Source organism: Canariomyces notabilis (genome assembly GCF_033297395.1).
Source record: "Canariomyces notabilis strain CBS 508.74 unplaced genomic scaffold N656scaffold_20, whole genome shotgun sequence".
NCBI classification, from domain to species: domain Eukaryota; kingdom Fungi; phylum Ascomycota; class Sordariomycetes; order Sordariales; family Chaetomiaceae; genus Canariomyces; species Canariomyces notabilis.
The window spans coordinates 329,869-354,789 of record NW_027041842.1 but is presented as its reverse complement, the minus strand read 5'-3'; the positions used below and the strand labels follow the sequence as shown (position 1 = coordinate 354,789).

The following is a 24,921-nucleotide window of genomic DNA, read 5'->3' as shown; positions in this document are numbered from 1 at the left end:
CGAGTCTTCAAAACCGGGCTCAAACGCTGGCTGAGTCCTTGCCTACTTACCTACTCACAGCAGCTAGAGCCTAGACGTGAGTTTTAGCCCCCTTTTCTTCCTGCCCCTGACCTGCCGAGTTTAAACACACCCTTTACCCCTTACCCCTTTTATTGCTACCTCAGTTTTGCCCCTTAAGGTATCTTATTAACCCCGATCACCGCCCCGTCCTCCACCCGCGTCGGTAACATGTCATTTGTCAAGTCTTTCTCGGCCAGGTATGCCGATGAGGATACCATCTATGGGGCCCTGGCCAAGATATTTCCTATGGAAACCGGAATCACTGTCATCGTAAGCATAAACAAAACTTCTTACCCCTGCCTAATCGCCGTATCCAATGGAGGCATACCAATAACGTAACTACTTATGTGTAGTACCAACGTGGCCGTTTCATCTGCACTACGCCTAGGGAACTCACGAGGGTTAGTACCGGTGATCTATCTGCAACTCCTTCCCTTCACGCAGTCCCTCATGGTGATGCTCTGCACAGGAGGAGACTTCGGCTATCAAGGCCGCCATAAAGGCGAATCATTATGGGGATGAGTCCTGATGAATACACTTGGGCGGACTGCATACGTGAGGAGGTTGTTTAGGGTTCATGGGGGTAATAGATCAACTTGAAGCGATGGGTCTAAAAGTAGAGGAGACGGAGCAGGGGTTGCAAAGTTGGCCACGCTGACTGTTCAACACATATTGGGTAGCGGTATCCATGATTGGTTTCACTTTTGATTGGAAGTGCGATTCTAAATCTCCTGGCATACTAAATTGCACACGCGGTACATAGTTCCTACACTACTACTTAGATAGTAGGACAGTGGAGAGGGTAGTGTACAAAAGTACTTGAAAAGAAGTTGGTTGACACTGTTGAAAAGAGATGGTTTGAAAGGGGGGATTGTGAAGAGCGGCCACATTGTCCAATGTAGAGTCAAAGGATGTGACCATCCCATTCACGCGTTTTCCGTTCCGGTGATCGCCGTCCAGTGTACCGAGGGATGTTCAATGTGGCCTGGCTAATGTGTCTCAGGGCTTCGATGCTGAGCGGCTCAACAACAGGTCGTTGTTCTGGTATGGCAAGACTGCCGCTGGGAGGTGCTGGCACTGTGTAGTATGAACGGTCTTTGTCGCACTTTCGCTTCATCTCATCGAAGAGGGGCGCTATCCTCTTCGCCGTTCCCCTGGCGCTTTTTTCTATTATCAACATGTGGTCTTGAATGATATCGAGAAAGTCCTGAATGAACTGAGTGGCCTCTGGTCTTGCGCGAAGTGTCGCGATCCACTGAATAGGGGTTTGCATTGGATGTGGTCAGTGAAAAGTCAGGCCAGGCTGTATCACGGTTTTGTGAACTTACGTTCATGACACTCGGCTTTACAACCGTGACATGTTCTTCCAGTCCCCCTTTCTTGGGATCCTTGAAAGTTTGCACCTCCCAAAAGATGTCGTTCCTTATGTTATGGCCTAGATGGGGTGCGAAGCGCTTACGTTGGAAATCGTCTCTTAATGCTGGGCCACCTACTACCCAGGTGACAAATTCCAGGAAAACACAGCCGGAAGCCCATATATCTATGGACCTGGATATGTGGTCTCCAGGCAAGATACTCTCCGGGGGGGCGTAGGCCAATGTATGGAGGATGTCCTTATTGTCGACCCCGGAACGCGAGTTTTTGTGGTTGAGCGAACTTAGCCCAAAATCTGAGAACACAAGCTGCCCCGATGCAAGGGGATGTCCAAGGTTCGAGTTCCCCTTGTACCAGAGAATGTTCTCCGGCTTGATATCGCCATGTCGTCCATATAGCTGGTTCATTTCCGGGTCCAGAACATCATTACCGGGTTTGTGTATCCATTTGAGGGCCTGGAACAGCCCATGACATTGATTAGCAACCCAAATGATCAACGACTGACTTATTTCATGCCCTCGACCGCGGCCCCAGTAGTCAAGAAGATCGCATTCTGCCCACGGAAATAACAGGCAGTAGCTCCCGTCGTAGTGAAACGTGGTAAGGAGCCGGACGATGTGTGGCTTCTTGCCGCTGAGTTCGCGGAGCATAGTGACCTCGCGATGAAAATCAGCCTCTTTTTTGGTTTTTAGTTTTTTCACGGCAAAGGTCACTGGGGAACCGGTCGCCTAATGACATGTATGCGGTGTCAGATGTTCTGCTGCTCGAAAATCCGAGTCTTCTAGCCGGTGCCGTGCAACTTACAGCGTTGAGACCGTCGAAGCGGTAGTGACCCTCATGAATGCATACTCGGAACACATCACTGTGGCCGCCCCCTGGTGCGTCTGTTTCGCCATTTGTTGAAGTCGATGAGGAAGACGCCATGCTGCCGGTTGCCCGAGGTGTGTGATAGTTATGCCAAGGCATCATTGTTGACTTTGTGAATGTCTGGTGCTCATTCTTGAAGCATGGCAGGAACACCCTCCATTGGGAATTCAGAAATGAATCGCGACAGTCGGGTGGCCAGCCCAGTTCGCAGTCCGGAATACTTTTGTCCCAATCTCTGGACCGTATGCTGTCGTCATCCTCCCCTTCTACAAATGGAAATGCCTTGTCGTTCAGCTTGTTGTCGAAAAACCGAAAGATGTCATTTGGCCTGCCGCAAAGAAGCAACACAGCAAAGACGCGTGCAAACTCGCCGAGCTCATCGGACCCGCCGCCTCCTCGTATCAGTCGAACGCACTCGGCAGGGCTGTAATCTTGACGTGCCCGTTTACCAAGGCACAGACTCAGTGAGATTCTTTCCTTGGTCAGAACCTCTGCCAATAAGGCGTGGGGGATTATAGTTTTGTGGCTCTCGGTGGTGCCATCTAGGTACAATGCCTTGGACGCCTTCCTCAACAAGAGGCCGACTGGGTTTGAGTTGGGTTTTGCTTGTGCTCGGATAATAGCCTCGCATTCCTTGACGACCTGGGCAACACGTTCCTGGGAAGGGGGCGAATACGCCACTCTGGGGGGAGAGGCTGGAGGTGAAGTTGGTAGGATCTCCTCGTCATCGGGACCTTGGATTCGGATTATCGGATTCTCGCCTACAATTGTTTCATCAGAAAACGGTCTCGTTTAACTTCAGCCTAACCAAAGTTGAAACTCACCCATTCCATTGGGCTGCAAAAGGCCCGGGGCCATATTCAGCTCTATGAGCCGTAGTAGCTCAACTCAAAGTACCTTATTTATGTTCACGTTCTGTAGATGCCTTATGCTTGCCGGTGAGAGGAGGCCCGGTTTCAAAGACAAAGTGAATACTTAGGTAGTCGACGTTGTTGAGGGGTATCCGGAAAGGTTGATGACTCTGGCGATGTGACTATGATACTTGGTAGATCATAGACTTGATGTGGCTCGGTAGACCGAGTTGGAGAAAGATTCTATGTCCTGTCTAAGATGACGACGAGGGATTATGTACAGGTAGATAATGTGCTTTGCATGCTGAAGTGCCGTCCGTTCCTTCCCTTTGCTCGGCATGAGGCTCTCGAATTCAGTGCCTACATGGAAGGAAGTAGGTGCCTTGCCAACACTGTGGTGGTACAACTTAAGCCCGGAGCTTTTCCCGCCTACCTTACATCGCAGCCCGTTTTCTGAAGGGCTTTGCAGTTGCTCGCCTCATCAGCCACCTATCGGTGCCCAGGCGTTCTGCACATTTGCTCACCGTGAGGTGCCAGCTAGGTATGATGCCTTGAGGTGACGGTAAACTTGGAATAAGGCAACCAACCAATGCTGCAGGCAGACATTGGCAGAACCAAAATGTCGCCAGTTCTAATTCGCGATGGAATCTAATGGCCATTGACAGGCAATGACATGAATTTCCAGAAAGGGGGCTCCGAATTGTCCGTTTCCTTGCAGGTAGCATGGAGGCAGCCAAGGCAAATGGAATGAAGTGAGTTCCATTCTTATGCAAAGGTAGGTCCTTCCCTTATGAACTACAGTGGGTTGTATCATGTATGCGATGGGGGGAAAGAGGCATACCCGATACCCGACATGCATAATGCACCTCCCTGCCCAGTGCCCAAGGTTGACATTGGGAACAAAATTGTGCATTCAACTCGAATCATGCTTCCTTCTGTCCGCGCACTACGGACAAGACTTTGCTGCAAGCACACTGCGCTTCGCCCCAAGTGGACGCCACACAATATACCACGGGCATAATTACCTCCATACGCTGCGAGGGCGCAGAGTCGGGTCCGTCTCATCGCTGGCTGATCGTCCGCCTAGTCGTTGTGAAACAGGAACCCAACTGCTTTTGCTTGGACGTGATGGTATCTTTGTGTTACGGTGAGGTGACTTGACTGTAGTACCATGTGGTTGTTGGCGGCACACGCAATACAATTATTACAAACTAATGTAGTAGTAAAAGCTTGCTGCGGTTAAGGAGGTACTACCCTCTAGGCTACTCTAGGGGCCAAAACCCTTGCCACAGCAGATGCACAGGGCTGTGACCAAAGTAACCGTATTTGGTAACTCGGTTGGCTCGGAGACTGCCGTGAGACAGCAAACAGCTCGGCTCCCCGACGTTTTTACTCTAGCACAACAAAGTAGATATGAACATTTTACGAGAATGCAGTTAATGTAAAGCACGAGGTCAAGCTACTCGTCTTCAAGTCTGTCAGTTTGAATCATAGTTACCACTTACTAGCGCGCGGTTTTTCAGACATGGACGGGCAACGACCGATGGAAGAGCTGAGTGAAGCTCGGAATCTCAACAAGGTGCTCGGCTTTCGCAAAGTCGGTGAGGAGGATGGGGAGTTTGCTGTGGACGAGATCTGGGACCCAGCCAATACCACACTAGCTATTGTGGTGAGACGTCGGAATGATGATGATGTGAGAAATTTTCATATTCCTTTCTAGCTCGCTCCGATACTCATGACATTGTAGGAACCCGACCAGCGGATACTCCGAGATGAGGAAGACTGGGAGGAATTGTTCGCAGAAATATTACCCCCGAGCAATACCAAGACTTCAAGCTCAGACATCACCTGCAGCCTAGATTCGAGGATTCATCCGACATCTAGGCTCCTTTTAGTGCAGGTTCCCCAATACCATCCTCTGGCTCAAATTCGCACGCTAAACCCATGCTCTAGATTAGCACATCCTGAAAAAGAATCCGAGCTGCTAATAAGACACACCCCTACCTTGCAAATTCCGAACAAGCAAGAGCCGGCCGATGCAACAATGACTGGTCCCGGCAGGGTGGTCACTAACACAGCTCAAAACGTTGCCGCGAAGGTCTTTGGTAGCTGCCGTACTGCAATCTCCGCTCTGACCTCCCTTTTCTCAAGAGGAGACGAGGTGCAGCGAAACGAGAAAGTAGAGGAACCTAAGAAAGCAAATATGGGATTACCTGCCGATGGGTTCAAGATGCCTATTCCAGCAGCCCCATATCGTGACCACAGGAAGAGACTACGGAGCATATCGTTTACCCTGAGGACCTTTCGGACCATAGCAAGAAGGATGTCTATTCACAGTTGGATTGGTCGATTAATAAGCCGGGCCAATGTGCCAACATTTGAACGCACTGTGACAACAATGCCGCTGTATTCGAGTACTGGCGAAAATATTGGTGGTCACAAAGCCATAGGTATGTCGATTCAAGCTGCGCTCGCAGGGGAATGTATGTGTAAATGCTTACCTGGTATACTGAGTTACGCACATATCGCAGTCTATAACTGTCGGACATCGAACGAGTGGGAAAATGACATGGCATTGGCCGTTACTCACTTTCCAAGCCAAAAACTAACCTTTGCCATGCTGTTCGGCGCCTCGGAAGAGCAGGAAAGAAGCGTCTTGACACGTCTCAGAAAGGCAGGCGCAGATACAGCTCACCCGATGCTCCTTCCGGGAATACTGGCAGAGCTGGAGCGTATCAGGCAAATGGATGCCGTGGACGAGATGATCAATGATCTGGAAGAACAGATTTACCAGATCGACAACCAGACTGTCGCAACTTGGAACCTCAGCCAACAGACAAAGGCCGAAAGGAACAAGCAGAAAAGGAAAGCCTGGCTCGACGCCACCTTCCTGAGAAACCTTTTAGCGGCCAATACCGCCTTGTTACTCAAAATGCGTAGGCACCTCGACGAGTTTCCCATTTTGGTTGGCCATTCAAGCACGGCGAAATGCTGCCAACATGTGTGTCGTCAACAGCCTACACTTGTCGACGACCTTGCTTATACGGGCACCCGACCTGGCACTCCACAGTCTTTGGTTCGCATTGCCAACCTCTGGCCTCTCCCCGATCCACCGATTCATGGGTCCGAGTCTTTGATGGGTTGGAACACAACCCATGTTGGCTCAGACCCTGAAAGTTCTGAAATCGAGGCAAAGTACGAGGACCTTCTTCACCAGGCGGCTAGTAGGATGAAGGATAGACTTGTCGCCATCATCAGCGAATACGATGACAAGATTAGGGCTTGTACTATGGAAGTTGACGGCATGGCAATGGCAACACAATGGGTTAGTATCCCCACCTCATTTTGCCTGCAAGACGCAGCATGGAGAACGCAATGCTAACCGTCCACATCGCAGTCCCAGGGAGAAACAAACATGGAAATTGCAACAGCTACCGGCGAGGACTCAAGCCAGATGCGGTCCATCGCGCTGGTTACCATGGTATTCCTCCCGGGGACTTTCTTCGCTGTAAGCCTCCTATCTTTGCTTCCTCCATTATCTGCCTGATATACAGTCTAATACTCAACCCCCCTGTCAGAGCATGTTCTCCATGACGTTCTTCGACTGGAACCCTGATCCCGATAGTAACCACCCCGTTGTTTCTGGGAACATTTGGATCTACTTTTTGGCCACTACCGTCTTTACACTCATCACTCTCCTGCTCTTTTGGTACTTCATTCTGTCCCGGCAGAGAAGAAGGAGATTGCCACAGGATTCCTCAGGCCCTGAATGATGAGCTGCACTCAATATTAGGTAGATATCCGATCACTTACATCAAACTCAATTGAAGTCTCTGCCTCTCTTGTTCACCGCTTCCTCGCCCTCAGCCAATCATTAACAACTCTATATGCACACATGCAGTCTCCCACAGCCTCATGCAAATCGGATGCGCCTTGTACGGTTGTGTGCTGGACTGCATCTGGGAGAATATGGCTTTCTCCGTTAGGTGCCAGTTCATCTCCGTCAATGCCCAAAATTGCACAATTCGGCGAGTTAAATGCGCAAGCCAACTATTCGACGCATGTTAGGGCTGGATATGCAGGACGGCAACGTAAGGTGCCTTATCATGTATGTACTATTTCCTTATGTACGTGGGCCCATGGCCGGAAAGGGCGCGGATTGTTCTGCATCAAACATAGGGACAGGTTCCCACTAACAATCCTTGAGAGATTTAGGAGATTTCACTGCCTTGCTATTCGGCATTTCCATCGATACTAAATGTGGTATCCCGTTTCACGTATCCTTCGTCGACCCACTTAGACCAGCCATGAAACGCACACGGCCTGGGGGGCAAGCTTCTTGATCCTCCCGAGTACCCAAGTTACTAGATTACTAGATAGGCACCCTCGCAATGACTGTGTACACGTTCTTTCGCATCTACATTGGCTCAAGGCGGTATTAGTAAGCAGGAAGTAACTATCTGTCTGTCGGGAGGACTGTAGGAAGGAATGCTAATGACATACCTCAATGTAAAAGTTCCCAATTCCGTAGTGCTCCCGGAGCACACAGAAAAGATAGCCTGGGTCCGGCACAAGTCTGTAGTGGAGCTGTTGGACCTTAACCCAGTGAGCCTTTTCCTTTTGGTCTTCCCCTAGGGAGCAGGCGGCATAACCAGTTCCGTATGTGAGTGTGCTCTGCGGCATGCTACTGGAAAACGTGTTGGAAGACCTCGTGGCCGGGTATCGATGGACCAGGGAGAAGCTGTGGAAATTAAGAGCTTGTTGGTGTTTTATTTGTAGATGAGGAACCTGAAAGAAGACGAGTAGGGCGTAAGGGCTCTGGGAGGAACAACTCGAAGCCGTATAAGGCCGTGGGGTTGTTTATCCTAGATGACCAGTTGTTGTTGTTGTTTGTTGTTGTTTACGCTGTCCCAGGTCACTTGGTGCTAGTGAAAGGTGCCTTTGTGGGTGCAACCAGGACCAGTTCCGTACCAACAGAAGTCTACCTCCAACTGAAAGGGGGGAGAGCTTGTAAGTCGCGCTTAGAGCAAGTGAAACGAGGTGCAGAGATGGGCAGAGCTTGCAACTTCAAAAACGGTGTTGAAGCGGTCCATTAGACTGGAACGACAGGTTCAACTTGAAGACCGCCTGATATATTCCATTCTTGAGACGGATCAATCAAGAATTCATGGGTCAATTCCTCCTGGCACCAGTAACTAGACGTGTTTCTAGCAATGCCGTCGAAATCCTCGGACAATGATGAACACCTTGAAGGCTTGAAATGACGACAACCCCCCATCGGTGCCGAGTTCGCCCTACTGATGTGGGTGTATAGAGACTGTAGTCAGCCATCGGGTGATACGGGTTTTGGAACGTGCAAGGGCACTCGTCATACGTCACGGTAAGGCAGACGTGCAGGTTGACAAAGAACTGCTTTTCCGCCTCACCTTATCATCTTAATTATCTAGCGGGCAATGAGCCTCAAGCAACAGATCGCTACGTTGTACGGCCGTGGGCTTACTCGGCAATGCACTTGAGCATGATGGCGCTGTGCGTGTCTCCCTATAGTTGAGCCGCGGCAGACGCACTGAACGGGAAAACTTAAACCAATGATATTTGAACATATTAGTAAGTTGGGCATCCATGTCCTCTCGCGTAGATAACAAGATTTCAATGTGCATAAACTAGACGCAAGTCTCTGGACCAAACACTGCAGCTAAGGTAGCCCTGATTGCAGATGTGGCTTGTGGAATGCAGCTGCAGCGGGGATGTTTCTGCAGAGGATGTTGAATAGGACCCAACCAACAGCGCTGTACCAACCCACCTGTTGGCTAAGGTACCTGAGTCCTTCCGCTCCTTAGTCTCTCAGGGGCCATTATCAAGGTCGATGGAGAAAAGATTGGGGGAGACAACAAAATTTAGGCCAAACTACTAAAGTGAGGCTTGTAAGAAATGAAGCCAGGCTCATCTCAACATGGTGTCCTGACGGGATTTGTTGTGGGAACGAACTTCATTGCTACTGCTCTGATGATGGTGAAGAAGAGAGATGGCTGGTGAGGCTCTGGAAGGTAAGCCTATATAGGGTTGCCTTCAATCCCGGTGCTGAAGGTGTTTGCACTATCAAAGTGGACAAAGGAGCTCTAAGGCCCAAAGAGCTCTACCAACGTTTGTCCTAAACCGGTGTTAGTTACAGGTCACTGCTAAGGACATCGCGCCATCGTTCAGCTTCCGTTCGTCACATTGACGACTGGTACTGTTGAATGACACAAACATGGGGTAGAAATATGAGTGTACTGCTCAGCCTTGAGTAGCTAACTCAAGGATCTGGGAGACGGCCGGAAGACATGTAGCTACAGTCTAATGGATCTCTGCTTTTAGAGGACCATGTGATAGTGATGGCTTGTTTTCTTCGGCCCTGAATCTTGACTACGTAAGGCCCCTACACTTATTGCTTTAAATTCTTGAAACGGGCCTCGGCCCATGGCCCAAGATGCTGATGTTGGTTGGTACTACTAGTACCGTCGACGCTGCATGGTCTGTAAGCCCGAGAGCATGTCGAGTATCAGCAATGAACCATCAGTCGCTGATGTACGCCATATGTGGCCCGGGCCGCGTTGACCAAGAACCAAATGACCTCAGAGACTCTCATATCCAGCCGGTCTCCGGGGCGGCAGTAGTATACCTGCATCACAATGGCATACAATGGCATGACAGTACACCCACCAAGCTGGAGTATGGGCAAAGGATCACTGTAGACCTTTAGTCCGGCGGCAGCAAAAGCGGAAGCAGAAGCATTCCTAGTAGCGCCTCCAATGCCCCCCGTCTGAATGCCGCCAGGGGCAACTCCATGACCGGATGAAAACAGGGGCCCCGGTTGATTGTTGCAAGCGAGGCATGGGAGTTAGCAACACACACTGCGGCTTGTTAAATAGTTTCAGTCCAATCTGACGTACATGCAGTCCAATTGGCCCTGAATTGACTCGGATTGCATTGTAGGTGTGCAAGTTGAGGTGTAGCAGGGGGTTTTGGTTGGCAGGGCAACAGGAAGGTAAAGGGTTATGGTCAGGGTTAAGCCAAGGTGCACTTAAAAGCTAAAACCCTCTCTGCTCGAGCAACCCCTTTTGTTTCCCCATGAAAATTCAAAACAGGTAATGAACCTCCTCCTCCCGCCCTGCTGCGTACTCCGGTTTGAGACGCTCTGGCTGTCGCAGATGACCTGTGATAGGAAATGAAAGTCCCGGGCCTTTGCATCCTTCGGCGATAACCTGCTTACCAAATGGCTGGCCAATGGGCATTGGTAAATCCGAACTCCAAATTCATGTACTGAGTAAGGCCGGATGATGCAATCTGAATATACCCATACAGCATGCCCTCTTGATCTGTGAGTGCGGAGTTTAACCGCCGAATTTCTAATCGCAACCGGGTATAAAAGTAGGACTCGTCTTCCATGATAACCTCCAAGCCTCCAAGCAGGTCAATCACATCTCTACACATAGTACTAAAATGGCAACTATCCCGGAGACCTACCGAGCCGTTCGTCGTAGCGCAGGCACGCCGAGTCTAGAGAATCCCCTGCGTCTAGAGTTCTCCACGGAAAAGACACTTCCCGAAGGCGGGTTGCGCAGCAACGAGGTGCTAATCAAAGTCCACGCCGTGTCGCTCAACTACCGCGATGTGTCGATGCTCCACGGCAACTATCCATCACCCGTTACCCCGCGGGGCATCTTGGCGTCCGACTGCGGTGCCGAGGTGGTAGCCGTCGGCGACAGCGTGACCAAGTTCAAGGTTGGCGACCACGTCAGTCCCACGTTCGATCTGGGCAACCTCACGGGCGAGATCGGGCCCGAGGGCCACATCGCTGTTGGCGGAGATGTCGATGGTGTGTTGAGAGAGTATGCCATCTTTGAAGACAAGTACCTGGTGCACCTGCCAAAGCACCTCTCTTGGGAAGAGGTGAGTTCCTCTAGGCTGTGCCGTAACAAATGCGCCAGAACGGAACGTTGACCAGCAAGTCGCAGGCTTCAACCCTGAGTTGCGCGGGCATCACCGCCTGGAATGCCCTTAATGCACCCCATTCCTTCCACAAGAAGAAGACGGTCCTCATCCAAGGTATGCCGTCTATTAGCTGGAGATGACCCCTTTCAGCCCCAGTCTCTAGCTCATATGAATGCAGGAACCGGCGGCGTAAGCCTCCAAGCCCTGCTAATCGCCCTCGCGGGCGGTATTACGCCCATCATCACCTCATCGTCCGACGAGAAACTGAACAACCTCCGTGAAAAACTCGGCAGGCCAGACCTCTTGGGTTTCAACTACCGTACCCACCCGGACCAGGCCGCCGAAGTGAAGCGGCTCACGGGCGGCCGGGGCGTCGACATTGTCGTCAACAACGCCGGGCCAGTCAGTTTTCTGGCCGATATTGACTCGCTCGTGCAGTCGGGGGGAACCATTTCCATAGTAGGGTACCTAGGCGGGTTCCAAGCTGATTGGAATCCGGGTGAGCTGTTCAAATTGGTTGCCAAGCATGCAAAGCTCCAGTGAGTCGAGACCTATTTAAACCCTTAGTTTGATGGTTCTGGTTCGGTTTCGATTGCTAATGACGTGCGACAGGGGCGTTCTTGTTGGCTCGCGGGACGACTTTGAGGCCATGAACAAGCTGTTCGAGGAGAAGCGTGTTTCGCTGCTTCCGCTGGTGGATGACAAGGTGTTTGACTTTGACGAGTCCCAGGCGGCGTTTGACTATTTGTGGTCAGGCAAGCACGTCGGGAAAGTTGTCATTAGAGTTTAGGGCGAGTTGGCAAGAGATAGAAACTGGATCACCAGGACGTTCTGTCGGCCTGCTCGGTTTCCATTACCAACCTGGAAGGGCTGTTGGAATTCTTGGTGGTTGTTCCCTGATTCGATTGATTGGATTGTAGGTTCTGAGGAATAGACGCAGGTCAGCATTGTATTTTTTCACTGGCGAGTGTTGAATGCAGTGGGTAATCCTTCGCAACTGGCCCTGTTGGGCGCCTGCTCATTTTCTCAGGCTTGCGACGCTGCAATGACAGGAAAATCTGAAATCTTGATGTGTGAAATGCAATTATTCTTCCATAATATGCGTAGGGGAATTACATAGCGAGATAAAAAGAGAAGGAGGCAGTGAGAAAAATATAAGTTTCCTGTAGCTGCGACTCGTTTCGATCGAGTGACCTCCGGGTTATGAGCCCGGCGCGCTTCCGCTGCGCCACGCAGCTTCTAATTGCTTGTTAATCAGTGAAAGATAAAGAGGTATAAAAGCAGAAGGGCTCTTCGATGTTTGAGACGGATGAAGTTCATGATGTTGATGGAAACCTCCTTGCTTACGGAGCGCCGGCACCCCAACAAGCAGGCCGCCTCGCCCCACCTGGCACCTCTTTAGGGCGCCCCACAGCGGTCCGTCGCGTCCCCGCAGGGCCACAGCACTGCCGATGACTTACACGTGTACCTCTGTAGCGTACATACACTATTAAATTGTTTATTAGATAGAAAGGGATCTCCAGATCGGATGAAGAGAAAGGCCTTGTAATCCGAGAGCGGAGTATGTCAGCATGAGATGCTATGCTGGGGAAATCCCCCGAGGGACCTCAGTCCGCCTTCTTTTGGTGATCCGGCCAGCCGAGACCTTCGACCCCAATCGACCTCGGGAGGAATTGCGTGTTTTCCGCGATGGACCCCCGGATAGACGCTGCAACAACGAGGCAAGATATCCCGGAGGTCTCTTTGCCTCGCGGATGTCGATCCTATGTTCATCTAACAGGGTATAGGCGCGGAATTCCTCGAAGCTGTCCCACACCTTGACTCGCTTGCCTGTCCGCCGCGCATCGATGAGGTCGACAATGTTAACCAGCGTATTCTTTAAACATCTCTTGCACTCGGCGACCGAGTCGCTCGGGTTAATGCCGACCTCCTGGCATAGTGCTTGGTAACCTCGGAGTCTTATCTCTTCTTCGCTTAGCTCCTCTTCCTCGTCGATGTTGTCGAGCTGCGGTTGCGAGAAGTAGTGGAGTTCGAGTTCCTCTTTTATCGCGATGGTGCGCTGTCGGGTGTATTCCTGGAGCCGGGAACCCACTGTTGGGATGAAGCGAGACGGGCGAACTCGTGGTCAAATGATGCCGCGTCGTTGGGCGTGAAATCCTCAAATTTGGCGAAATGGGACTGCGAAGTCGGCCGGGCACCATCGTGGTACCCATCCAGTGCATCCACTGACGAGCCAGACATTTGGGATCACAAAGATTGGATCAAAATGCTTTACTTCAGACCAAATCGCGTCACCGCGGCTTCTTGGGCATTTGTCGCGTTTCTACGGCTAATCAAGGTTATCACTGTATTCAGGCGGAGGCCCGTGCTCTCCGCGGTGTGATTAGGCGGTTCAACGCGTGCATTTCCAGTGCTTGGCGCGCTGTCCTTCGGCAAACATGGCCATTATGAAGAGCAAGTGCCCCCCTCTCTGTAGGTGTCTAACTTGCATTCGTCGCAATCCGACATCGTTTCTCAACACCGATGCATTTCATTCAAATGGTTCAGTTCTCCATAATCTCCCCTTTGCGCGTTCACCATTCCCCTAACGGCAGTCTCTCCGGTCGCACGCTTGCCTGAGCGACCAATCGACGGGCGGATCGCCGACACGCGGCTCCTATGTCCAACTCTGCACCATGATACTGCGGCATCTCGGTGAGCCTCAAGGGAAAGGGGGCGTGACTACTTTCCCGAGATGTAACAATGGCAATTACATGCTCCTGAGATGATTGTGCCAACAAATTCGACCTGGGACTGATATATCGGCTCCATTCCGTTCAAAATGTCGAAAGATGACCGGTTCTCATTCCCAGGGGTTCTCATCGCAAGCCACCAACCCCGAGCTATAGCACCCTTCTGCTCGTCATGGGCTTCCGCCAGTTTGCCACGGCCGCCCTCGCTGTCGTCAGCCTCTCCGTATACCAGGGAGTTGCAGATGCCATCGACGTCGACCTTGGAGTCTCGGCACTGACTTCGGAAGTCGAATCGGACTGGACTTCCGTCTACTATTCCAAGAAACAGCTCCTCCTGCTTGGCAATGACGGGAGTCCCACAGGGGGATGGCTTGCCTGGAAACTGGACTCGGCTTCGCCCTTGACCCAGGTGCACGCCGAGACGCCGGGTCGCAGGACCAAGCTCGTGACCACCCTCTACGCGGATGCGGACGATTCAGATGAGGAGGACCTCATCGTCAGCATTGGGCAGCCCGACTCGGTCATTCGAGTGTGGGAGGCTGACGACTTTGAGGAAGTCAAGTCGGCACGGTTCGTGGCTCTGGGAGATTGGTCGGCACTGTGCTCGTGGAAGACGGCAACTGGATCGGATTATCTGTACCTTTTTGGCAAGAAACAGGCCAAAATGTTTCTCATACGCAGAGCCCATGGTGACGATGACGATGATGATGACGACGACGACGATGATGATGTTAAGATCATTGAGGTTTGTCTGTGACGATCTAGGAACTGGTGAAGACAATGCTCATGCCATTCTAGGTTCAAACCTTCCCTCTCCCCATCGAGCCGTCAGGCTGCGCAGTCTCGCCCTCTCTGAGCAAGATGTTTCTCTCGGCCGATGATGACAAGGACGTCTACGTCTTCAACCTGGCCGAGTCCACCACCCCGCCCGCAGTCAGCAAGATTGGGGAGGCCGAGGACGACGTGACGGGCGTGGCTGTCTACGTTTCAAACACTACGGGCGTCGACTATCTCTTCGTAGCAACCGAGGACACTGTGGCCGTGTACGAGCCACCGCTCAACCTGCTTGGCCACTTGAACCTTGTTGGCTACGAAGACATTGAGATTCAGGGTCTCAGCATTCACCAACGTGCCACATCCAAGTACCCTAGCGGCGTACTTGCATACGCTATCGAGGCTGAGGACGTGAAAGGCTTTGGTATCAGCTCCCTGGACGGCGCTATCCAAACCCTAGGACTCAAGGTCAACACGGCGTACAATGCCAAGATTGGAGGCAATAAACAGTCACCCATTTGTGGCGCCTGCTCTAGGAACGGCTACTGCACCAGAGCCAGCAGGGGTATCGAATGTGCTTGCTTCTCAGGCTGGCAAGGCAAGACGTGCAGCGCATTCACCTGCCAGGACAACTGTTCAGGCCACGGCCGGTGCGTTGGGCCAAACACATGCCAATGCGATCGGGGTTGGGGCGGCTTGCACTGCTCCTTCGTACTTGTGAAGCCGACAGCAGAGACAACTGCCAACGGTGGTGATGGAGATGACCCCGCCATCTGGATCTCGCCCACGGACCGGGCTCAATCCCGCATCATCACGACGACAAAGTCAGAGCAAGGCGCAGGATTAGGCGTCTTTGATCTTTCCGGAAAAATTCTGCAGACAATCCCAGCCGGCGAGCCGAACAACGTGGACATCATCTACAACTTCCAGGCAGGCTCGCGCAAGGTTGACCTTGCCTATGCGGCCTGCCGCGAGGATGACACCTTATGGTGAGTGTTCCCCTCTGCCACTCGATTTCAGCGACTTCTAACAGCCTAAAGCCTCTTCGAAATCAAACCCACCGGCCAGCTCGCCACCATTCCCGGCGGCAGCCAACCCGTTATCCCCGACTTCACCGTCTACGGCTCTTGCGTGTACCGGTCCCCGTCAACGCAGAAACAGTACCTCTTCGTCAACGAAAAGTCCTCCCGATACCTGCAGTACGAACTAACCTCAACAGCGAACGGCACTCTCCAAACAACACTAGTCCGCTCCTGGTTTGCCGGCTCAGGCGGGCAGGTCGAGGGGTGCGTCGCGGACGAGGAGAACGAGTGGATCTTCATTGGCGAGGAGCCGCACGCGCTGTGGCGGTACGACGCCGAGCCGACCGAGTCCAACCCTCAGGGCACGGCGGTCGGCACGGTGGGCGACGGCCACATGTATGCCGACGTCGAGGGCGTCACGCTCGTGTACGGCAAGACCAGGGACGAAGGGTATATCCTTGTCTCGAACCAGGGCGTGAGCGCTTACAACGTCTACCAGAGGAAAGCCCCTCACGAGTTTGTCATGACTTTTACGCTTACGGCCTCGGCCGATGGCAAGGTCGATGCGGTTACCAACACGGACGGCATCGCGGCTGTGGGGACCGGGTTGGGGGATAGGTTTCCGAAGGGGCTGTTTGTGGTGCATGATGATGCTAATGAGTTGCCTGGCGGCGGGACTAGTGCTGAGGCAAGCTTCAAGCTGGTGGGACTGGATAGGATTCTTGGGGCGGATGTGGTGAAGCGCTTGGGGCTGATGGATCAGGTCGATAATGACTGGGACCCGAGGGCTTGACGGGGAAAATGGCATGGATAGATTCTCGTCAAGTACCTTCAGGTATGGGAAAACAAGCTCTGTTGCTACTGCTCTCTGCTGATGATGATGGGGAAGAAGAGATCTGGCCAGAGAGGCTCTAGAAGGCAAGCCTATATACCTAGGCTTGCCCAGCTGTGGTGGTGAGGGTGTTTGCCCTGTCAAAGAGCTCTAAGGAGCTCCACCAACATCAGGGGCTGGAATGCCAGCGGCTGTGGATTCGCTACTTATTCGTTTGGTAAGAGCAGTTGCCTACCAAGTTCAAGCCGGACAGAGGCAGTCGCAACTCGCAAGCGGCCCTCCTCCCCCTAGAAGCATCGTGCAAGATTCGGCAACAAGAACTCAAGTGACCAGCCGATTACCAGGTCAATAAAAGTTTGCTCTTGAAATGTGGCTCAGCCCGTCGGCCCACGGCTCTTGCCTTAGAAGATTGGCTGGTTCTCGTCTGTAGGAATCGCCGAATCGGTACACAAGTCCTCCGACACATTTTCACATGCTCGTACAATATAGCGTGGATTGCTCGACTATGACGTCATGAGCGGTCTTGTCTAGGGTCCTCGGCAGGAATGGAATACTCAGGCCGGGCAAGAAATAGGACTGAACGGCAGCTAGTAAAGCGGTTCTAGAACCCTTCAACACACATCTAGCCAATTCTCAAAGAATTGGCGTCTCCAGTTGAGCCTGGGTCGAACGCCAAGACATCTACTAAACTTAGCTCGACTCAGTTGACAGACAGTTCCCCAAAATGCCCTCGCAGTCACGCCTATACAACCCCCTTTTCCACCCCTTCCTCTTCCTCTTCCAGATATTCCAATGGCTCACGGACAAGATCCTCTCACCTAACCCTCCCGGGCCGAGCACTCGCCTCAGCCGCCCGAAGATAGCCGTGATCGGTGCCGGCATCACAGGCGTCACCAGCGCCGCCCACTGCATCGGCCACGGTTTCGACGTGGTCATCTTTGAAGCCGGCAGCGAGGACCAGCTGGGCGGCATCTGGAGCCGTGTCAACAACACGTCCAGCCTGCAGATCCACTCCGTCATGTACCGCTTCCACCCCTCGGTGAAATGGGAGCGCGGCTACCCGGACCGCCAGCAGATCCTCAGCCAGGTGCGCGAGCTGTGGCGCCGCTACGGCCTCGATGCCCGCACCCGCTTCAACACCAGAGTCGACCGCGTGTACCAGGACGACGGCGGCAGGTGGATCGTCAACGACCCCGAGCTGGGCCGCTTCGACGGCGTCATCTCGGCCATTGGCACCTGCGGCGACCCCAAAGTCCCGCGCATGCCGGGCATGGACAAGTTCCAGGGTGAAATCCACCACTCGAGCCAGCTGACGGGCGCCTGCTCGGCCCGGGACAAGACCATGATCATCATCGGCGGGGGCGCGAGCGCGGTCGAGGCGCTCGAGTTCGCGCACGAGGAAGGGGCGAGCAAGATCTACATCCTCGCCCGCAGCGACAAGTGGATCATCCCGCGCAACCCAATCTGGAACATGCTGCTGGCGCTCAACATTTTCGGGCAGGAAACCTGGTTGAGCTGGATCCCTGAGCTGGTTCTGCGCAAGATGTTTTACCGCGACCTCGAGGACCTGGCGCCCGCCAACAAGGGCATCTTCACCGACACGCCCATGGTCAACTCGGATGTGATGGAGAAGCTGCGCTCCAAGCGGGCCGAGTGGATCCGCTGCGACATTGAGCGCTTCACCGAGAAGGGCGTTAAGATCAATCGCCGTGCCAAGGGCGTGGCACCGGGAGGCCCCGGCGTGCCGGACGTGATTGAGGGGGATGTTGTGGTCATGGCGACGGGCTATTCTCGCCCGCAGTTGTCGTTCCTGCCCGGGTCGTGCTTTGAAAAGCCGTACGACCCGCCAAACTGGTATCTTCAGACCTTCCCGCCGAATCACCCGTCCATCTCCTGCATTAATTGCACCTACATGAACGCGATTGGGACGGTGGGGAACTGGCATATTGGTATCTACACGCGGATCCTGCTCATGTTTCTCCTGGACCCGTTGACGAGGCCGAGCCCGTTCTGGATGAGGCGCTGGATCGACATGACGAGGCTGTTGAAGGCGACTTCGCCCGTCGGGCCGTTTGAGTTCTTTACCTATCTCGAGCTGATCTGGTGGTTTGCGTTTTGCGTCGCGTTCAACCCTTTTCGGTGGAAGTGGGCCTTCTTTGTCTTCTTTGGCCTGGGCTTCATGTTACCGGCCAGTGTGGTCGAGGCGGAGGGCTGGGTTCGCAATGGGCTGGGGCTGAGGGAAGGCCCGAGTAGTGGCCAGGATGTCGGTCTCAGTATTTGAGTCAAGAGGTGGGAGGAGTTGGGAAGCTGCCGGCCGCATGTCTATGAGCAGCTCCATGAAGAAAAAGACAGCGAGCAAGACGATTGAAACTGCACTTTGTGATCAACAATCCATAGATTGGGGGTGATAGACGGTAAAATGTGTATACTGGGGCTATCACCGCCCCTTGCCTCTTGTGCCCCGGCCTGCCTCGAGCACCTTGAGTCGTTTTTGGTATCTCTCTCCCACATTGACCCCGCTTCCGCGCGCTCCATCGACGGTGTCGATGCCTCTCTTGCGGCTCTTCTCGAGCAGAGCCTTGGTCCCCCCACCGGAGCTCTTGCCCTGCGTCAACCGGCTGATCCTGTCGACGCCTTCGCTGAGATCCCGCCATTCCTCGCCTCCGAAGTTGAGCCGCCCGCTACGGCCCTCCAGTCTGGCCCTCTTAGCGCGCTCCTTCTTGCTCTCCTTAGGTAACCGCACAAAATTCCGCTCTTCGTATTCCCGCCTCTCCTCCTCCTTTCGCCGTTCCGAGGCTGTCTTGATCTTGCGGCCGCCATTCACAATCGTGGTACCAATGCTGGGCTCGGCAATCGGCGCTGTGGACACCTCATCGGCGATGAACTCGTCAAGCGTGGCCGACTTGAGCGGCCGCCGGTCGCCCTTCTCCCGCCTGTCGGTGGTTGGCATAACCACCGGGGCAATTCTTGGCGGGCGGTAGACACCCGATGTGTCCTTGTCCTTGCTAGAGCCTGTGGCGCCGGCCGGACGGTGGAATCCGGACAGGTTAGGTCGGTGCTGTAGGTCGGAAATCTTTCTTCCGTCTATCATGTCCTCTTGTCCAGCCTCCTCGTCGGATCCCGCTTCATCGCTCCCGGACGCGGACTCAGAGTCTGAGCCGTGGCCCGGCTTGTCCCCGTTTGCCTTTGCCGCGGCTTCCGCTGCCTTCGCATTGCGCTCAGCATCGTCGGCTGCGCGAAGGACCTTGTCTATTTGGAACCGAAGCTTGTCTTCAAGCGGCCGTGCGCCCTTCTCGAGGTACAGTCGTAGTTCAACGAGCTTTGCTACGACGAGGTCGTCGAGGTTTTGTTCCTCGGTGTCCGTTCGTGTTGTCCCAGCTTTTGCATGCCGCAACTTGAGAAGAATCAGGAAGACGAGGTTCTGCAGATAGGAGAGTAGGAGTTCGTTCTTGACATCGAGGAGCGAAATCCCATCCTTTGGGAGCTCAATGTCGCCGAGCTTCGGCGCTGCTTCTAAAGTAGACGAGAGGGATTTGGTAAGAGAGTCCAGCAATGCTGGCAGGGTCGCTGGCGCTGCCATGGCCGACAACGCTTATTGAATTCCCGTAGTTGCAAGCGCTGTCTCGATAATCCGAATGCAAGAGCAGCGCAGTGGGCAAGAAATTCTTTTGATAGCCCCGCGAGAACTTTTTTATGGGTCCGACCGAGTCCTGCCAAGCCAGCTTAGCAGGGCGAGCAGGGCCCACCGCGAGCAGGTATGTAAGAACCAGGCTTCTGGATTGGACCTTGGAGCCGAAGATATTCCGCAGGCTTCAGGTTGCACAAGCCAACGGTTTAGCTTGCCAGGGTGTTCTGTCAACCGCGCTTGCGCATCGCAGCAAAGAAAGTACGTAAACTTCCCTGCCGCGACGAGGCCGAAAAGCTTACAACAAAGCACTCAAGGTCAATCACCACACGATAACGCTCGACCTCGAAGTAATCTCCTCGGCAAGGCCCGTTATTCCGCATGATCTGCATTTTGTTATAACGCAGATCGCTTGGGGTGGGTTGAGGCGAAGCACTCGAAGCAGCAAGAAGGATTCAGAGCCGCTTCTACGTTCCCCCTGATTCACGAGGTGCGCCAACCGATCTTTGACCACCTTCGTGCCTTGACGATTTCTTCATGCCACGTTCTCTTCAGACTCTTCTAACCCTCACCTCAAAAGTCTGATATCCCATCACAACCCGCGCCGCCATGCAATTAAAACACGCGCCCTCGCGGGTGCTCATGGCCTCGCTGTTGGCGGCGCCGCAGCTTGCCTCCGCATTCTACCTTCCCGGTGTCGCCCCCACATCATACAAGAAGGACGAGCTGGTACCGCTCTACGTCAACACGATCAGGCCAGTCGCGGGGTCCGACGCCATGCTGCACTCACTCGTCTCCTACGACTACTACTATCCGTTATTCCAGTTCTGCCGGCCCGAAGGCGGGCCACAAAGTGCCAGCGAGAGTTTGGGAAGCATCCTGTTTGGGGATCGGATAAAAACATCACCGTTCGAGCTCAAAATGGCACATAACGAGACGTGCAAGACGCTCTGCGAAGTCACATACCAGAAGGGCCACGCCATGTTTGTCAACCAACAGATCAGGTCCGGCATCAGTCTCAACTGGCTGGTAGACGGCCTACCAGCAGGGCAAAAGATTATTGACGAGATTTCCGAGACGGAATTCTACAACCCAGGTTTTCTCCTCGGTCAGCAGTTTCAAGATAGTGACCAGGTGCAGTTCAACAACCACTACGACATCATTGTCGAGTACCATGAAGTTGCCGGGAGCAAAGACCAATACCGCGTCGTGGGCGTCATTGTGCAGCCCGAGTCGAGGAAATACACGGGTCCTGTTGGGCCTGACACATGCAATACCGCGCTGGATCCTGTGATCCTGAGCGAGACGGGCGACACCAAGGTGCAATTCACCTACAGCGTCTACTGGATTCCGTCCACGACAGCCTGGGCCACGCGGTGGGACAAGTATCTCCACGTTTTCGACCCCAAGATCCACTGGTTCTCTCTCGTGAACTCGGCCATCATCGTCATCTTCCTTGTCATGACCGTCATGTCGATTCTGGTCAGGACACTGAAGAAGGACATTGCCCGGTACAACCGGCTCGACCAGATCAATCTCGACGACCTCTCGGGAACCTCATCAGCCCTGGAAGACGGCGTGCAGGAGGATTCGGGTTGGAAGCTGGTGCACGGCGACGTGTTCCGCACGCCTCCGAACCCGCTCCTCCTCTCCGTCTTCCTCGGCAACGGCGCCCAGCTTTTCGTAATGACGGGCTTCACCATCGCCTTCGCCCTCCTCGGCTTTCTCTCCCCCTCATACCGAGGCTCATTAGGCACCTTCATGATCCTCCTCTACACAGTCCTCGGCTTCGTCGGCGGTTACACGTCCGCGCGCTTCTACAAGTCACTACATGGCGAGAAGTGGAAGCTCAACATCATCCTGACCCCGCTCCTGGTCCCGGGCATCGTCTTCGCCACGTTCTTCCTGCTGGACCTCTTCCTTTGGGCGAAACAGTCCTCAGGCGCCGTGCCCTTCACCACCATGCTGGTGATCGTGCTCATCTGGTTCGTCATCAGCGTACCACTTTCCTTCGCGGGCTCCTGGCTGGGCTTCCGCGCGCCGGCGATCGAGCCACCGGTCCGCACCAACCAGATCCCGCGCCAGATCCCGCCTGTCACCACGTACCTCCAGCCGATCCCCAGCATGCTGCTGGTGGGCTTGCTCCCGTTCGGCGCCATCTTTGTCGAGCTCTACTTCATCATGAGCTCCATCTGGTTCAGCAAGATTTACTACATGTTTGGCTTTTTGTTCCTGTGCTACGGCCTGATGATATTGACGTGCGCCTCGGTCACGGTGCTGCTGGTGTATTTCCTGCTGTGCGCAGAGAACTACAACTGGCAGTGGCGCGCCTTTTTGGCCGCTGGCACGAGCGCGGGGTATATCTTTTTGAATGCCCTCATTTACTGGATCAGCAAGCTGTCGATGAGCGGGTTCGCGGGGAGTGTGCTGTACATTGGGTACAGCTTGCTGATTTCTTTCTTGTTCTTTATACTGACTGGTAAGTCGTTTCCCAGTACATGAAATTGAGATGATTCCTGTGTGTGCTGACAGGCTATGTCTAGGGTCCATCGGCTTCTTTGCAAGCTGGCTGTTCGTCCGGAAGATTTATTCGTCCATCAAAATCGATTAGACGGAGGCTGGGGAAAATTGGTTCGATCGGAGGTTTGAAGCACTCTACACCTTGGTAGTGTAGTATTTGATTTTGGAGTCATCTAGATGAGTTCATGTATGACTATGGGCGCGGGCACGGGGGGATAGGGGGTCGTATGTCATGTAACATCAAAACTGGCAGCGTTTGCCTTGGAAGCCGAAGCTTACCAGCCTAGATTTGCTTTTCTTCTCGGCAGTACTGGGATGCCGGATAAGAAGTTGTATCTAATGAGTCCAGCGGCTCTTCCGTAAGCAGGTAGTGTTGCGCTGGGGGTGTGCTCGCCCGTGCAAATTCGTGTAAACGCACGATATCGCTGGCTTAACAACGCAAATTCCTCCACTGCTCTGCAAGTCACGTTAAACGCGTTCTTGCGTCTAGGCGTACCCCTCGGCCATAACATTGGAGGGAAGCCGGCATAGCCCCTTCGTGAGACCGGCCTACCGCATTATGGGCTCTTCCGAGAACTCCCTCCATCATGGCCCGACCTATTCCTCATCCTCCTCCTCCTCATCATCATCATCCCCACCAAGAAACGTAAACTGCTTCGGCGCCCTAACACCACCCCCACCCCCACCACCCGCAGCCGTACTCTCCCTCCTCTCCAATGCCCCCGGCCCCGGTCCCGGCGCAGCCTGCTGCTGCCTTTCGCGCTCTCGTTGTCTTTCCCGCTCCCGCTCCCGCTCCCGCTCCCGCTCCTCAGCCGCCTTGCGCGCCTGCACCTCCTCCGCTTCTTCTTCTTCCTCCTCACGCCGTCGTCGCCTCTCGGCTTCCTCAGCCGGATCGTATCCGCGCGGGTCAATCCCGCTGTCAGCCAGCCGCTGGATTGTTGCCAGCGCGCCGACACGGATCTTGTCCTCGGTCGGCCAGGGGTAGAAGCTGGCGTTGTGCAGCGGGTTGATGGCGGGTTGGAGGTGGGCTGGGAGGGTTGTTTGCGTTGTTGTTGATGTTTGAGATTGTTGTGTTTGGTGTTGTTGTTGTTGTTGTTGTTGTTGTGTTGCGGATTCGGAGGCGGTGGTGGGTATGGGCGTGCTGGGCATCGGGTTCGGGGTGCCGACCGTGCCGTTGAAGCTGAAGTTGAAGCTTGTGTTGGGAGTTTGGGTCTGGCTTTGGGTGTGGTGGAATGAGTCGTCTGGCTGTTCGGAGGGTTGTATTTGTGATTGTGTGAGGGTGTGTTGCGAGGCGTTTGGCGCGGGAGTCGGGGCGCCCAGGTCGACGCCGTTGGTTACGCCTGGTGGAGGTAATGTGTTCCGGCTGATGCGCCGGGCGTAGTTGAGCAGCTCGTCGGCGGTGAATTGGTATTTGGGCTTGTTGGGCGGGTAGGTTGTGACGGGCACGGCTTTTAGCTCCTTGCGCATGTTCCACAGCGAGCTGAGGGTGTCCTTTATCTGGGTATCGAGCAAAGAGGTTTCCTGCCGTAGCTGCTGGATGCGCGCATGGTTGTTCTGATGCTTCTCGAGTAGTCTGAGGCCCTCGAGGAGGTTGGCTTCGGCTGCGACAAGGTCCTCGGCTAGCTTCTCGGATGGGTTGTTCTTGGTGAGGGAGTCGACCATGCTGGCGAGAGCTACTTCAAGCCGCCCAAAACGGCTGTCGAGGTCCTTGTCCATTGTGATGCTCTGGCTCTTAGGTGGCTAATGGTATGGTGCCAGTAGCTTATCTTGTCACCGAAGCTGGTTGAATAAGTGACAATCTTGACGAATATGGATAAGTGTAGGCAAACTGGGAGGTTTGAACTCGCTATTGCCGCAAGGAGTAGTATTTGAAGCCCACTTTCCAACGGCTGATCGCTAAGCTTGACACCTCACCTTCCTCCCGCCGTTCTATAACTAGGCGAATTGGGTATTTGTTCAATGAAGCTCTCCACTTTCGATAGTCCAGTCCGATAGGTATCGGCGCATGCTTGGGGTTGTGGGAGTCGAGGCGGCCGCTGCTCTTTCGCTCCCCGCCAATTCCTTTGCGACCAGTCGCGTCGCGTTGTGGTTCAAAGATGTCGGCGGTGGACCTGACTGCAGGGACCCACCGTTCCCGCATGTGATTGATGATTGACATCAGTTCTGCCTGAGGCATCACGGCGGAACCCAAGGGCTCTTTGGCCTGAGGCACGTTCTCTTCCGGCTTTGTCCGGCAACAAATCGCACCGAAAGCCAACATCATCTTGGATCGCCAGTTCCAGATTGTTCG

The 24,921-nt window shown here is 53.8% G+C and overlaps 10 protein-coding genes and 1 non-coding gene across 11 annotated transcripts; 6 read left to right on the top strand and 5 right to left on the bottom strand.

The window, feature by feature from the left end:
* The first annotated feature begins 69 nt into the window (after positions 1 to 69).
* N656DRAFT_781953 (uncharacterized protein) lies at positions 70 to 910 on the top strand. Its single transcript, XM_064815671.1, has 3 exons — positions 70 to 330; positions 414 to 461; positions 530 to 910. Exons 1-3 carry the CDS (start codon positions 229 to 231, stop codon positions 587 to 589), a joined length of 210 nt encoding a protein of 69 aa, XP_064667888.1. The 5' UTR covers positions 70 to 228; the 3' UTR covers positions 590 to 910.
* Positions 771 to 3,371, bottom strand: N656DRAFT_847091 (kinase-like protein). The gene is made up of 4 exons (XM_064819256.1): positions 3,126 to 3,371; positions 2,239 to 3,062; positions 1,389 to 2,162; positions 771 to 1,315 (listed from the first exon to the last, which is right to left on the bottom strand). Exons 1-4 carry the CDS (start codon positions 3,157 to 3,159, stop codon positions 965 to 967), a joined length of 1,983 nt encoding a protein of 660 aa, XP_064667887.1. The 5' UTR covers positions 3,160 to 3,371; the 3' UTR covers positions 771 to 964.
* A 2,179-nt stretch (positions 3,372 to 5,550) lies between these two features.
* N656DRAFT_770350 (uncharacterized protein) lies at positions 5,551 to 6,925 on the top strand (the record flags this gene model as incomplete). The annotated part of the gene is made up of 4 exons (XM_064813765.1): positions 5,551 to 5,602; positions 5,684 to 6,477; positions 6,550 to 6,660; positions 6,707 to 6,925. The coding sequence occupies 4 exons, from the start codon at positions 5,551 to 5,553 to the stop codon at positions 6,923 to 6,925; spliced, it is 1,176 nt and encodes a 391-aa protein (XP_064667886.1).
* Positions 6,926 to 10,634: 3,709 nt separating this feature from the next.
* On the top strand, positions 10,635 to 11,916 carry N656DRAFT_713984 (NAD(P)-binding protein; the record flags this gene model as incomplete). Its single annotated transcript, XM_064811932.1, has 4 exons — positions 10,635 to 11,084; positions 11,150 to 11,227; positions 11,277 to 11,665; positions 11,739 to 11,916. The coding sequence occupies 4 exons, from the start codon at positions 10,635 to 10,637 to the stop codon at positions 11,914 to 11,916; spliced, it is 1,095 nt and encodes a 364-aa protein (XP_064667885.1).
* A 376-nt stretch (positions 11,917 to 12,292) lies between these two features.
* Positions 12,293 to 12,364, bottom strand: N656DRAFT_t108. Its single transcript has one exon. It is a non-coding gene; the product is annotated as a tRNA-Met (tRNA).
* A 218-nt stretch (positions 12,365 to 12,582) lies between these two features.
* N656DRAFT_838529 (uncharacterized protein) lies at positions 12,583 to 13,421 on the bottom strand (the record flags this gene model as incomplete). Its single annotated transcript, XM_064818866.1, has 3 exons — positions 13,215 to 13,421; positions 12,733 to 13,185; positions 12,583 to 12,612 (listed from the first exon to the last, which is right to left on the bottom strand). The coding sequence occupies exons 1-3, from the start codon at positions 13,365 to 13,367 to the stop codon at positions 12,583 to 12,585; spliced, it is 636 nt and encodes a 211-aa protein (XP_064667884.1). The 5' UTR covers positions 13,368 to 13,421.
* A 609-nt stretch (positions 13,422 to 14,030) lies between these two features.
* Positions 14,031 to 16,447, top strand: N656DRAFT_791225 (thermostable phytase; the record flags this gene model as incomplete). The annotated part of the gene is made up of 3 exons (XM_064816954.1): positions 14,031 to 14,603; positions 14,657 to 15,621; positions 15,673 to 16,447. The coding sequence occupies 3 exons, from the start codon at positions 14,031 to 14,033 to the stop codon at positions 16,445 to 16,447; spliced, it is 2,313 nt and encodes a 770-aa protein (XP_064667883.1).
* A 763-nt stretch (positions 16,448 to 17,210) lies between these two features.
* On the top strand, positions 17,211 to 18,767 carry N656DRAFT_714160 (FAD/NAD(P)-binding domain-containing protein; the record flags this gene model as incomplete). The annotated part of the gene is made up of 1 exon (XM_064811945.1): positions 17,211 to 18,767. One exon carries the CDS (start codon positions 17,211 to 17,213, stop codon positions 18,765 to 18,767), a length of 1,557 nt encoding a protein of 518 aa, XP_064667882.1.
* Positions 18,768 to 18,923: 156 nt separating this feature from the next.
* On the bottom strand, positions 18,924 to 20,066 carry N656DRAFT_714168 (uncharacterized protein; the record flags this gene model as incomplete). Its single annotated transcript, XM_064811947.1, has 1 exon — positions 18,924 to 20,066. The coding sequence occupies one exon, from the start codon at positions 20,064 to 20,066 to the stop codon at positions 18,924 to 18,926; it is 1,143 nt and encodes a 380-aa protein (XP_064667881.1).
* Positions 20,067 to 20,337: 271 nt separating this feature from the next.
* On the top strand, positions 20,338 to 22,975 carry N656DRAFT_288901 (uncharacterized protein). The gene is made up of 4 exons (XM_064809137.1): positions 20,338 to 20,372; positions 20,429 to 20,601; positions 20,692 to 22,590; positions 22,655 to 22,975. Exons 3-4 carry the CDS (start codon positions 20,721 to 20,723, stop codon positions 22,720 to 22,722), a joined length of 1,938 nt encoding a protein of 645 aa, XP_064667880.1. The 5' UTR covers positions 20,338 to 20,372; positions 20,429 to 20,601; positions 20,692 to 20,720; the 3' UTR covers positions 22,723 to 22,975.
* A 253-nt stretch (positions 22,976 to 23,228) lies between these two features.
* Positions 23,229 to 24,732, bottom strand: N656DRAFT_757798 (uncharacterized protein; the record flags this gene model as incomplete). The annotated part of the gene is made up of 1 exon (XM_064813158.1): positions 23,229 to 24,732. The coding sequence occupies exon 1, from the start codon at positions 24,345 to 24,347 to the stop codon at positions 23,229 to 23,231; it is 1,119 nt and encodes a 372-aa protein (XP_064667879.1). The 5' UTR covers positions 24,348 to 24,732.
* Between the last annotated feature and the right edge of the window lie 189 nt (positions 24,733 to 24,921).

What these genes read in the sequence shown, in the direction of transcription:
- N656DRAFT_288901 (XM_064809137.1), top strand. Translation starts at nt 20,721, where the DNA reads ATGCAATTAAAACACGCGCCCTCGCGGGTGCTCATGGCCTCGCTGTTG. An exon ending in CTTGTTCTTTATACTGACTG is followed by an intron (nt 22,591 to 22,654) that starts GTAAGTCGTTTC and finishes GGCTATGTCTAG; the next exon opens with GGTCCATCGGCTTCTTTGCA.
- N656DRAFT_847091 (XM_064819256.1), bottom strand. Translation starts at nt 3,159, where the DNA reads ATGGCCCCGGGCCTTTTGCAGCCCAATGGAATGG. An exon ending in TTTGCAGCCCAATGGAATGG is followed by an intron (nt 3,063 to 3,125) that starts GTGAGTTTCAAC and finishes AAACAATTGTAG; the next exon opens with GCGAGAATCCGATAATCCGA. An exon ending in GCTTCGACGGTCTCAACGCT is followed by an intron (nt 2,163 to 2,238) that starts GTAAGTTGCACG and finishes ACATGTCATTAG; the next exon opens with GCGACCGGTTCCCCAGTGAC.
- N656DRAFT_781953 (XM_064815671.1), top strand. Translation starts at nt 229, where the DNA reads ATGTCATTTGTCAAGTCTTTCTCGGCCAGGTATGCCGATGAGGATACC. An exon ending in AAACCGGAATCACTGTCATC is followed by an intron (nt 331 to 413) that starts GTAAGCATAAAC and finishes ACTTATGTGTAG; the next exon opens with TACCAACGTGGCCGTTTCAT. An exon ending in CGCCTAGGGAACTCACGAGG is followed by an intron (nt 462 to 529) that starts GTTAGTACCGGT and finishes TGCTCTGCACAG; the next exon opens with GAGGAGACTTCGGCTATCAA.